Source organism: Candoia aspera, chromosome 4 (genome assembly GCF_035149785.1).
Source record: "Candoia aspera isolate rCanAsp1 chromosome 4, rCanAsp1.hap2, whole genome shotgun sequence".
Classification (NCBI taxonomy): Eukaryota; Metazoa; Chordata; class Lepidosauria; order Squamata; family Boidae; genus Candoia; species Candoia aspera.
In genome coordinates this window covers 6,303,185-6,315,764 of record NC_086156.1, presented here as the reverse complement: position 1 = coordinate 6,315,764, position 12,580 = coordinate 6,303,185, and the positions used below count along the sequence as shown (strand labels likewise).

The following is a 12,580-nucleotide window of genomic DNA, read 5'->3' as shown; positions in this document are numbered from 1 at the left end:
GACTCTGGGCGGTTTACAATAAAATAGAGTTAAAAACCAAAACAATTATGTGTTGTTTATTCGTTTAGTCGCTTCCGACTCTTCATGACTTCACGGACCAGCCCACGCCAGAGCTTCCTGTCGGTCGTCAACACCCCCAGCTCCCCCAGGGACGAGTCCGTCACCTCTAGAATATCATCCATCCATCTTGCCCTTGGTCGGCCCCTCTTCCTTTTGCCTTCCTCTCTCCCCAGCATCAGCATCTTCTCCAGGGTGTCCTGTCTTCTCATTATGTGGCCAAAGTATTTCAGTTTTGCCTTTAATATCATTCCCTCAAGTGAGCAGTCTGGCTTTATTTCCTGGAGGATGGACTGGTTTGATCTTCTGGCAGTCCAAGGCACTCTCAGGATTTTCCTCCAACACCACAGTTCAAAAGCATCGATCTTCCTTCTCTCAGCCTTCCTTATGGTCCAGCTCTCGCAGCCATATGTTACTACGGGGAACACCATTGCTTTAACTATGCAGGCCTTTGTTGTCAGTGTGATGTCTCTGCTCTTAACTATTTTATCGAGATTTGTCATTGCTCTTCTTCCAAGGATTAAGCGTCTTCTGATTTCCTGACTGCAGTCAGCATCTGCAGTCATCTTTGCACCTAGGAATACAAAGTCTTTCACTGCTTCTACATTTTCTCCCTCTATTTGCCAGTTATCAGTCAAGCTGGTTGCCATAATCTTGGTTTTTTTGAGGTTTAGCTGCAAACCAGCTTTTGCACTTTCTTCTTTCACCTTCATCATAAGGCTCCTCAGTTCCTCTTTGCTTTCAGCCATCAAAGTGGTATCATCTGCATATCTGAGATTGTTAATGTTTCTTCCAGCGATTTTAACTCCAGCCTTGGATTCCTCAAGCCCAGCATGTCGCATGATGTGTTCTGCGTACAAGTTGAATAGGTAGGGTGAGAGTATACAGCCCTGCCGTACTCCTTTCCCAATCTTAAACCAGTCCGTTGTTCCGTGGTCTGTTCTTACTGTTGCTACTTGGTCGTTATACAGATTCTTCAGGAGGCACACAAGATGACTTGGTATCTCCATGCCACTAAGAACTTGCCACAATTTGTTATGGTCCACACAGTCAAAGGCTTTAGAATAGTCAATAAAACAGAAATAGATGTTTTTCTGAAACTCCCTGGCTTTTTCCATTATCCAGCGGATATTGGCAATTTGGTCCCGAGTTTCTCTGCCTTTTCTAAACCCAGCTTGTACATCTGGCAATTCTCACTCCATGAATTGCTGAAGTCTACCTTGCAGGATCTTGAGCGTTACCTTACTGGCATGTGAAATGAGTGCCACTGTTCGATAGTTTGAACATTCTTTAGTGTATCCCTTTTTTGGTATGGGGATATAAGTTGATTTTTTTCCAGTCTGATGGCCATTCTTGTGTTTTCCAAATTTGCTGGCATATAGCATGCATTACCTTGACAGCATCATCTTGCAAGATTTTGAACAGTTCAGCTGGGATGCCGTCGTCTCCTGCTGCCTTGTTATTAGCAATGCTTCTTAAGGCCCATTCAACCTCACTCTTCAGGATGTCTGGCTCTAGCTCCCTGACCACACCGTCAAAGCTATCCCCGATATTGTTATCCTTCCTATACAGGTCTTCTGTATATTCTTGCCACCTTTTCTTGATCTCTTCTTCTTCTCTTAGGTCCTTGCCATCTTTGTTTTTGATCATACCCATTTTTGCCTGGAATTTACCTCCGATGTTTCTAATTTTCTGGAAGAGGTCTCTTGTCCTTCCTATTCTATTGTCTTCTTCCACTTCCGCGCATTGCTTGTTTAAAAATAATTCCTTAAAAACAATTATAAATACAATAAATACAATAAAAGTAAGAAGGTAATGGAATCAAGATGGGCATGAGTTCTTTATCAGACCGTGAGCGTAGTAGGTCCACCCGAAGTCACTCTCGGGCGCTGGCCATCCCCAGGTATAACTATTCCCCCTTCCCTTCCAAGCCTACTGACAAAACCAGGTCTTTAATCTTTTTTGAAAGTCCGGGAGCGAGGGGGCCTGTCTCACCTCTGGGGGAAGGATGTTCCAAAGGGCAGGGGCTACTGCAGAGAAGGCACGCTTCCGAGACCCTGCTAGATGGAATTCTTTTACAGATGGGGTCCGTAACAAAGAAATACGTGGATGATCTGAGAGCATCCGTCTTTTCGTTGTTGTTGTTTATTAGTAGTGGATTGAAGGTTTGAACAGAGGCACAGGTATTGCTCTCTGGGCCCCAAGCAGACTTCTGAGATGGTCCCGCCAAAGGAAGGAGCATTCAGGCCCCCCTCCTCAGCCAGTGGCGATTGAGGGTGGTGGGAGAGGAAGGTCGCGTGTTTACTTCTTCCCTAAGTCCTACGAGGATCTCAGTCCCACAGAGTTTTCCCTGGGGGGGCGGGAGCTTTTTCTGCCCCTCCCATCCAGAAGACTTCACCACCACCCCCAGTTTGGCCACCTCAAAGCCATTCTCTCTAACGGGGTATTTTTCAAGCTTGGCCACTTTAAGCTGTGTGGACTTCAACTCCCAGAATTCCCCAGCCAGCATTTGTCAACAGGTTGAAAAACACTGATCTGCGGTATGCTATATCTGGGATGTAGAAAATCCAAACAACACTAGAGGGCAGCAACAAGGAGAGTTTCCTGGCTCTCTTTGCTGCCATCCACATTTTTGTAGATCAGATATAGACTTCATGTTCTCTTCCTCTCACACTTGAGCTAAGTCTAGGCTGCAAAAATCCAGATAACTTTTAGATAAGTATTCAAAAAACTTTACTGCCATCCAGTTGTTGTCTAGATTTTTGTTGAAGGCATGGGGCAAGAAGTGGGCTGCCTGCCTGTCTTCATTATACTTGCTAATGGTTTTGAATTATATATAGGAAGTGCAAAATATTGACCTGGCCCTCTAAGTTAGATTCAATTAGCCAGGTATTTTAAACCTTGCTTAACAACCATCCATTTAGTGACAGTTCAGACTTAGGGCGGTGCTGAAAAAAACAACTTGCAACTGGTCCTCACACTTATGACTGTCACAGCGTCCCTGCAGTCACATGATCACGATTTGGGCGCTTGGCAACCAATTTGCATTTATGACCGTCACAGCATCTTGGGGTCACACGATCGCCATTTTCAACTTTCTCAGCTGGCTTCTGGTGAGCAAAATCAATGGGGAACCGCATGATTTGCTTAATGACCACATGGTTCACTTAACGCCTACTTAATTCACTTAATGGCCACCACAAAAAAGGTCGTGAAATCAGGTCAGATTTGCTTAATGACCACTTCATGAACAAAAATCTGGTCCCAATTGTGGTCATTAAGCAAGGACTACCTGTACAGCCAGCAGGAAAATATGGAGCTGTACACACAGGCTGAGTTCAAAGCAAAGGAAGTTCCTTCCAGCAATCAAAGGCCACGTGCATCATTAGAGTCAAACAAAGGTGAGGTTGAGATTTTCAGGGTAGAATCCTAGCACGAACAGGATGCAACGAGAGCTAGCTATGGCGCGAAGCTCATGGCATAAAATGTCACAGAGAGATGTTCCAAAGCCAGGCTCCTTCTGCCAGGGCATCGCTGGCGTGGATCGATCCTGTTTTCTGGCACCTCTGCCTATCAGATGCTCCATGCAGTTGAGCACACTTCTGACTCCCTATTGTCCATGTGATGAGACGGGGGCATTCCTATGTGCTGGGTGGATGAAGCTCTGGTTCACAGTTGGTATTACTTGGGGCAGGGGTAATGGATCCTGATGACATCTTATAGGTTGCTAGGTTGGAGAAGGATGTACTGAATACCACCAAGAAAACAAAACCAAACTTCAAAACTCCCCATTTAGGGGAGAGCTGCTAGATCCATAAATAAAGTGCTTCGTGTCATGGTTAGCTTTCAATCCTAAGCAATTCTTCTTGGGTGTTTGTTCTCCAACTTCCTCATTCATGCTGTTCATAGGCGAGGCATTAACCATGAGTGTGGCACCTATTTGTGCAGAAAGCTCACTCGGTACAGTTTACAAACAAGCTCAGAGCTTTCTGCATGATAAGCTGGAGCACAACATTTGATAGGATGAAACCACAGTTGCTTATCATGCACCGTGCTTTCGAATTGCATCAACTTGGCTCCTGGCCTGGCCAAGAGGGCAGGTCAGGCTGCCATATAAGAAGGACAATCACAGTCCTTGTGATTACCACAAAAAGAAAAAATATAAAATTGTTTTGCAACCTATAAGTGATTAGTTTGTAGAGTTTAGTAGCAACTGCGGAAAATGGGAAAAACTAGTTAAAATTAGATTATATAATGAGCTAATAACCATACCGGATGGAAATATGAAGGGTTGTCATGTTGAAGACCCCATGGAAGAAGGAGTCATTTGTTTGTTGACCACTTGGTTTCTCTGTCCTACATGGAAAGAAAAACACCAGGAGCAACTGGTTTTTTAGGTAGTTCTGTGTGGCCTTGCAACATAAAGTTTCCACTGCTGGTGATACCATATGTGGTGCTGGAGAAATTATGTCGCTCCTTTCTCCTTTGTTCAAAAAACAGAGCAGGGATAATGTGTGGGTGTATACCCTTAGAACGCAAACCTATTGTAGCGATATAACTATTAGAGCTCTGCGTTTGCTTCCTCTAATTTGACCTTCTGCAAGTTTCTTTCAAGCTCTTAAGGTCTCCCACCAGGAGTTTTGTTCCTTTAAAATCTCTTACAACAAAAGATACTGTGCATCAGCAAAACAGGGGAAAATGCTTGTACAGTGAAGCAGGCTGAGTTACGAGGGCAACACAGGAATTCACTGGCTTGGCTTCTTTTCTTTTGTGTTGTTTTAATCTGTAGGCAGGAATGTGTGGCCACAGAAGAGAGTCCACAAGTATTTTTCTGCTGCTGTGAGGGGAATTACTGCAATGAAAAGTTCACTCACTTACCTGAAGTTACTGGCCCAGAAGGTGAGAGTCTTTTGTTTTGTCAAGACTATAAATCTTTGAACCCAGTTCAGTACGTTTCTGCCAACCTTGAATTCCTAGCTAGGCAGTAGGATACGGAATCTTAGGGGAGTGACAGTTTAGATTAACAACTTGAAAAATTGTGCAAGTTACCCTTTTTAAAAAAAAAAACCCCAGAAAGTAGTTGTTTTCCAGGCTGCGGGTGAAAGGAATTTCAGTGCAGTTTTCTAAGTCAAAAGCAAAACAATTCCTAAATAAACTAACAAATCAGTTTATTTCCTAGAATTCTTTTAAGGGCGTAGCAGGAGGTTAGACATGGGTGATCGAGGAGAATAATCAGGTGTGCAGTGCCCACCCAAGAAAACAGCTAAGTTGCCTATATTTATGGAACATAATGTTCTTCTTTTATGGAAGAAATACATTTCCCTGCTCTTCATCATGGTGAGATACAACTGATTAAAAAGTTGAATCAAACTTCTTGAGACCAATTAAGTCATGAGCAGTGAGCCGGTGCAGTCTGCTGAGTCAGCATCTGAGGGCTTCTTCCATAAACTAGCACAGCGAACAAACTACAGATGGTTTGATGTCTAGTTTGATACGAGGGGAATAAGCCAGAATCATGGAAAGAGCAGAGGCAAATGATGGGAAATACATAGTGATGCCATGATGCAAATGATGTGGATTAAGTGCTTGAGTCAGATTCCATGACACAGGGCCTAAGTGACATATTTTGTGTGGTAGAGCCATGACCTATATTTCGTCATTTCAGTGTCACTGCAGCTTGTTACAAAGGCTGCTGTTGAGACTCTCTCGTTCTCATGACATGGTAACCATCTTGAACCAACTGCAGAAAAAACTGCAGTTTGCTAACTATGCCCACTTATGGGACAGTCAATGGACGTGACTGGATCATTATGGACCAATGGGCTGTTCATTCCTGGCTAAGCTACCATGCTGGCAGTTTTGCTTCAGTGTGTCAGCTGAATGTGCTTGTTATGAAAAATATTGGTCCCTAATAGGCCATCTTTCAGGAGTGAGCCAAAATCACAGCATCCTGGAGCCTGCTGTAGTCTGCTAAATGATGTATGCGTGCATCTGTAAAGTATTTCAATTAAAATAACGTTTTAAAAGCAACAATATAATTTTCTAGATACTCCTGTTGTTTTCTTTTAACATAACTAAAGCTAAAGGTTAAATAGCTGAGACTGCAAGGTAATAGTCATCAGATATCTGAACCTGTCTGAAAATATCACGAGGCAGGGGGATTTGCACACAGACTCAACTTTTCCCCCCACTCCCTTTCAAAAGTAGGAGGAAAGATAAACCTGTGCAACTTATGGATGCTTATGAAAAGTGTAGCAGATATTAACAGGGGCAAGCACTAACATTCAGATTAAACTGCTTGAAGTATTCGTATCAGGGCACCTCCCACTCCCCAAAAATCAGCATCAAAATCATATTACATTCCAGATCCAGATGAAGCAAACTCAAATGAAGCACGGCAGAGAAGTGAAGGAACACAGAGCCAGAGCATATGTTGACTCATATTCTGCACCCCCTCCCCTCTCCCCACACTTTGGATTCCTTGTGAAGGGTTGTTGGGAGGCTGGGAACAAAACAGAAAAAAGGAATCAAGCAGGGCTAGAAGTGAGATCCTGAATGAATGTGTGAAAGAGAGGAAGAAGAAACAATGATGAGGAGGAAAAGGTTTCACAAAGGGAAGAGATTTGGCCCGAGAAAGATCTGTATTGGTCTTAATAGATGTTCTTCAGGAAGTTGAGCAGAACTGATAGCCATGTGGCAGTCACCTAAGGTGGTTTCACCAGGGTGAAGAACATGGTTCTAACTTCTTCCTAAGTAAGATGATGGTGAATAGTGGAGTTAATATCAAACGTTGGTTGGAAATTGTAGCAACTCTAAGCAAGAGAAGATTGCTGTAGGAAATAGCCACAAGTCTAAGAAATTATAATTTATGATGTTAGTGCCTCTCCTTTATCTTGTAAAGTGCCATAAAAGTCCAGAGAAGTTGTGGTTTCCTTTATAATATAGAACCTTGTGATTTTGGTAGAGTGTGCAGATAATGGAACCAACTGAAAGGTAAAATGAACCCATCTTCACCTTTTGGCTTTCAGTGAAATTTCTCCATCTCAAGTCAGTGCTTCTTCACCCAATTGTTGGTCATCTGCCCCTACAACACATGCACACACTACAATTTATTGATGATGTACAGATATAATAATAATATCTGCAGTCCTTCCCCCAAACACACTGTCTTTTTTCCCAGCCCAGCTTATTAGAAGTGTTTTGTTTCTACATCCCAGATGCTGAGAGTAGGTGACTTGGGACAGCTGGAGGACTTGTTTTTAGTGCCCCATAAAATTTGTTCCCCAAATGCTTCAAGGGATCCAGATGTCATCTTTTTTCATTGGTAGGCCTTCTGTGTTGCTTCCCCACAAGCTTTTTTCTTACATATACATACACTGAAAAAAGAAGAGTCAGGGAGTGCAGATGGAATAGATGCATGGTGTTTCATGATACACAAGTGGCCTTAGTTTCTATCTTGCCCAGAAGACAGAACGTTGGAGACTGGCACAGCAAGTTGGGTCTAACATTTGTGTCTGGTCTAAGCAGGGTTACTGTCTTCTTTCTTTTTCAGTGGTATATGAGCCACCACCTCCAACTCCCTCCCTACTCAACATTCTGGTTTATTCCTTGCTTCCCATCATTGCCCTCTCCATTGCCATCTTGCTGGCTTTCTGGATGTATCGTCACCGCAAGCCACCATATGGACATGTTGATATCAGCGAGGTATGTAAGGTGGGAGAGATTTCTGATATAGTAGTATTCTGTCCAAGGAGCCCAATGTCCTCCCTCCTTCCACTGATGGAAAATAAACTGAATTTAAACTTGAATGTGGGGATCAGAGCTGTACAGCCTGTAAAAACATAGCAAAAACTAGGCTGCCAATGATGGCCCGTCCCTGCTGGGGAAGGTACAGTCCATGGGCTTCCTACCCCTGGTCTAGTCCTCCAGACTGAATTGTCTGAAAACTCTAGTTTTGAGAAAGGAAGATCTTAGACATCTTCTCAATTTGTGTTAGTGAGGGCACCTGCCAGTTCAACAGCAACTCCTACAAGAAATTCCTCCATACACTGTAGCTTACTGAAATGCCAATATTTCAATTTTATCTGATTCATATCACCCTCTACCGTTTTTTCCCTAGGACCCAGGACCTCCGCCTCCTTCTCCATTGGTTGGACTTAAGCCATTGCAGTTGTTAGAGATCAAGGCCAGGGGTCGTTTTGGCTGTGTCTGGAAAGCACAGCTGATGAATGACTATGTGGCAGTGAAAATCTTCCCCATACAGGTGAGGAATGGAATTACTTTCCAATACCATCTGGAGCAGGGTAAAGCTGTTCCAGGATTCTGGCTAGCAGTCTCACCAAGTCTCGCCAAGAGCCCCATGTCTTAGGCCTTCTAGGTTGGCAAAATCTATAGCAGGGTTTCTCAACCTTGGCCACTTTAAGATGTGTGGACTTCAACTCCCGGAATTCCCTAGCCAGCCATGGGAGTTGAAGTCCACACATCTTAGGCCAAGGTTGAGAAACCCTGGTCTATAGGGTAGAATAACCCAAACTTGAAAGCCTAACAGTTTCTGTCTGCCCCATCGTATACCAATAAAATCAAGGCACAGTTATTTTGAGTTTCTTTCTCATACTTCACTTCCTCAGGACTGAGCTGCTGTTTCTCCTTCCTTAAAGGTTCATTGCTCTTGCCCCTGCTTTGCAAGGCCAGATCTCCAAGATTACAGGCTGCAGCCTGGTTGCTTGATTCAAGACATAGCCAAATGGGTCTGGGGTCCCTTTTGGCCTGCATGCTAAGCCGTTATTTATTGTATAAGTGAGCAGGCAGCCTCCATACTGAAGCACAAGTGAATGGCAGTAAGCTGCAGGCTTCGTGCATCTGCAAGCATTTTATATATTGCTCATTTATGTTATTTATGTTGCCAGCTTCTTCAGGCATGGCAGTGGGGGATAAAATATTTCAAATCACACTCCAAGGCACCTTGATTCCAAAGTCTTGGAGCCATATCCTAAAGACTTTCCACAAATTGCAACAGGATTGTAATTTTTAATGTGAGGAGAGGGAAACCATTAAATCTATGGGTTGTCATTGCCTTTAATCTCAGAAAGATTGCCCATCTTTGCTATAATTAAACATAAATAATGCACTTGGCAAAGACCCTGAAACTCTCCATTATGTTCAGATTGAGAGGAATCATTTGGAAACCTTATTCTTTTCTCCTGGCTCGTCTGAGAAAAACAGGTTTTACTACTTAACAGATTTTTCTATAGCTTTAGCATCTTGTTCGGCAAGCCATTCATCATACAAATTTAAACAATGACAACCAGGTAAGGTGCTTAGAAGGGGCAGGTGTCTTTTGAATCATGTTGATCAGAGGGCCAAAATATGAAGCCACTGGGAGATCAGATTAAATTCTTGGTTGCCCTGCTTGACAGTTTGTATTATCAGCAATGAGAAAGTGATAGAAATCTGGCAGGAGACAAAAGTTCAAGGATTCTCACTGTATTTGTTTCATTACTAGTGCTAAATGTGTATGAGCTTGGCTTTTAACGATGTAATTATTGTGACTGAGAAATTAAGCTATCATTCTCACTTTATACAGAGTTATATCCAGTATATGGAGACTCTAGGAAAAGACTCTGAATAATGTTGGGGTCCGTCTCATGAAAACCACTACAGTTAGAGCTGAAACGTTTAGTGGGCCCTAAAAATGTACAGAGGCCTTTAAACGTTTTAATATGTTTAGTGCATATTGCTTTATTTTTTAGTCTTTTATATTTCTTGTTTTTAATTATGCCTTTAATTACTGTTTTTCTTGTATTTTTTTTAAGCAGCCCAGAGCTCTTAAGAATATATGCAGCATATACATTCTCTAAACAAGTAAATAGACAAATACATAACAGCTAACTTAGTTGAATTTTATTTATTTATTTATTTAATTAAATTTATATAGCTGCCCATCTCATGCTGCAACTCTGGGCAGCTTACAGAGTTGAAAACCAGAAAAAGCAATACAAAGACAACCACAAAAACCAAAGCCAATTTAAGAACAATAAAACTGTTAAACCATAAAAACATACGGTTTATGTCTTTGAATTGCTGTTTGCTTAATTGACTATCCCATGGATAACCTTTTGAAAAATAAGTAAATACATAGTGGAGTAGAAGGTCTTATTTCAGTAGGAAGAGAAGTAGGAACGGAGTTAATGCTTCACTTAGGGCTGCCATGTCTGGGCTGCAGAAAGTTAGAAAACAGCTAGATGGCAGAAAAGGGTTAGATTTTTAGCGTCTCTTTTCTGCCATCTAGTGTTTGCCCAGTCCAGATATGGGAGCCTTACTCCCACTGAGATCCTGATGTGCATACAGCCCCATCTCACAGTTTGCTTTGGCAAACAATCTTCCATAGATGTCAGTAAGAGCACCCAACACAAATTGCAGCCTCAGAGGGGGATACATCTGCAATTTAATTTAACTCAGTAGCTAATTGTATGAAAAGTATCTGATATAATTTGGCCTGTAATGCTGCTGTAGCCTAGAAACAAACATGCCTGTCAAGTATGTATGTGTGTGCAGGCGGGTTTTTTAATTAATTACTTAATTATATTTACATAGCCGCCCATCTCACTACTGTGACTCTGGATGGCTTACAAAGTTAAAAATCCAGAAAACAATTCAGAGTCAATCCCAAAATAACCGCAAAATCATTAAAAACAATAAACCTATTAAAAACATAAAAATGTGATCTGTGGGAGAGCACCATTCATTTTCCTAAAAACATTGACCACTTAGCAAGTTCTCTACCGGAGTTGTCGGATCCCCAGGCCAGGTGTCAAAGCCATGTCTTCAGACTCCTGCAGAAGGCCGACAAGATCTGGACCAGTCTCACCTCAGGGGGGATGATGTTCAAAAGGGCAGGCGCATGCGCACACACACACACACACACACAGCTTCTTTTATTCACAACCTGTTTCCTTGTTGCTTCACTCCAGTGTTACTTCTCAGGTTATTTTAAATGTCCTTATTTGTATCATTCACAGACTTCTTTTCTGGTTCCTGTTTTTAAAAGTCCACAGTCTCACGTACTGATAAATCAGAAAATGGGATGCCAAGGAGGAAGCACGTAACGGTTCCTTCGTTAGTGCAGACTTCCCCCGTGGTAGCTGCACTTCCTAGCTTAGCTACCTTTCCCAATTGGCAGTGGAAAGTCTGAGCCAAGGCAGTAGCTAGGAGAAATATAAAGCACCAAAACACATGTGAACAAACGCATTTGGGGCCTGGGTAGGAGAGCCCACCCACTGTCCAGTTTTGTGGGAAGAGATCGGAGGAGGGTGCATCTAGTTTTTATTTTCCTGCCTGAATAAAATTTTCCGCCTGCATCTTGAGAGTCCTCATTTCTGTCCTCTTCTGGAGGATGGCTGCAGATGTGGAAATGTATGTTTGGTTTGGGATCAGCTTAATCACTACAGAGATTTAATCACCGAGAACTAGGTTTTAATAAAGTTAACGACAGCAGCTTTCCTCCTACCTGACCTCACAGAACTATAAGGCCCAGGATCCCTCTGAGAGGAGAGAATCTGGGAATTGTGGTCCCAACCTATTTGAGGGAGTCAGGTGGGGTGAAACTAAGTTACTCGCTTTTAATCAGTTTCAATACTCAGAAAAGCCTTTAAACGCTCTGCCTTAGTCTTTAATCCTCCCCAGTTTGTTAGGCATTGGGGGTTTCAAGAAGGAGGTTTCTATGTCATCTATTCTATTGCCAGTTCTGGTTCACTAGTGGGATTGTTAAAACTAATCCAGATTAGAAAACTGTAGCTGTTAAGATCATATATAAACAGTTTATATCTGACTGAAGTATCTATAAAGTCTTTGTTATTTTCTGTGCTTCTGTTAGAAACCTTTACTGTGCAGCCCTATAACATCCACTCAGAAATCCCATTAAGTTCAATGAGATTTACTCTCAGGCCATTATGTGTACGGTTATCAGTCCATTACTTCTTATTTCCAATGGTGGCTGTGGAATGAGAGGGAAACAAGATCTTTTCTTCTGCCTGTCTGCAGCAAAATGGCATTTGTGGAAATACATGCAACCTCCATGAATGGGGGGGATTTAGTGTTAGTTCCAAAATATATTTTCCCATCCTTTATGTGAAAGAAGAAAGCACCCTTGGTCATGCACCGCCTTTCTTGTTTCATGTTTTGTTTGAGCGATCTCCTCATTTTCTCTGACTACAAATAGAATGGAGACTTTTCAAAGGCCTGCTCCTGCCTTCATCTCAGATTCATCGATTATATTTGCATGCCACAGAGTTTTAAGTGAGTTTGTCTTAGGATGTCATCTATACCTAGACCATGACTTAGCCCATAGTTGTGGAGTTGACTTTAATCATAATCAGTAATCGTGATTTAGGTCTGGTTTGCTCACATTCATCCCAGGCCACTGTATCATCGGAATACAATTTGGTGGTTGGCTGGTCTGCTGTAGCTGCCATTGGTCCTTCAGGCACAGAAATGGGTCATTCACCCAGCCACTGAAGGCCCAAAA

The 12,580-nt window shown here is 42.4% G+C and overlaps 1 protein-coding gene across 1 annotated transcript in view; it reads left to right on the top strand.

The window, feature by feature from the left end:
• Positions 1-12,580, top strand: part of ACVR2B (activin A receptor type 2B) — a 117,336-nt gene that overhangs the window by 92,699 nt on the left and 12,057 nt on the right. Inside the window, exons 3-5 of the mRNA XM_063303336.1 lie at positions 4,847-4,956; positions 7,610-7,761; positions 8,177-8,320. Coding sequence (XP_063159406.1) covers positions 4,847-4,956; positions 7,610-7,761; positions 8,177-8,320 — 406 coding nt within the window. The remainder of the gene's footprint in view (positions 1-4,846; positions 4,957-7,609; positions 7,762-8,176; positions 8,321-12,580) is intronic.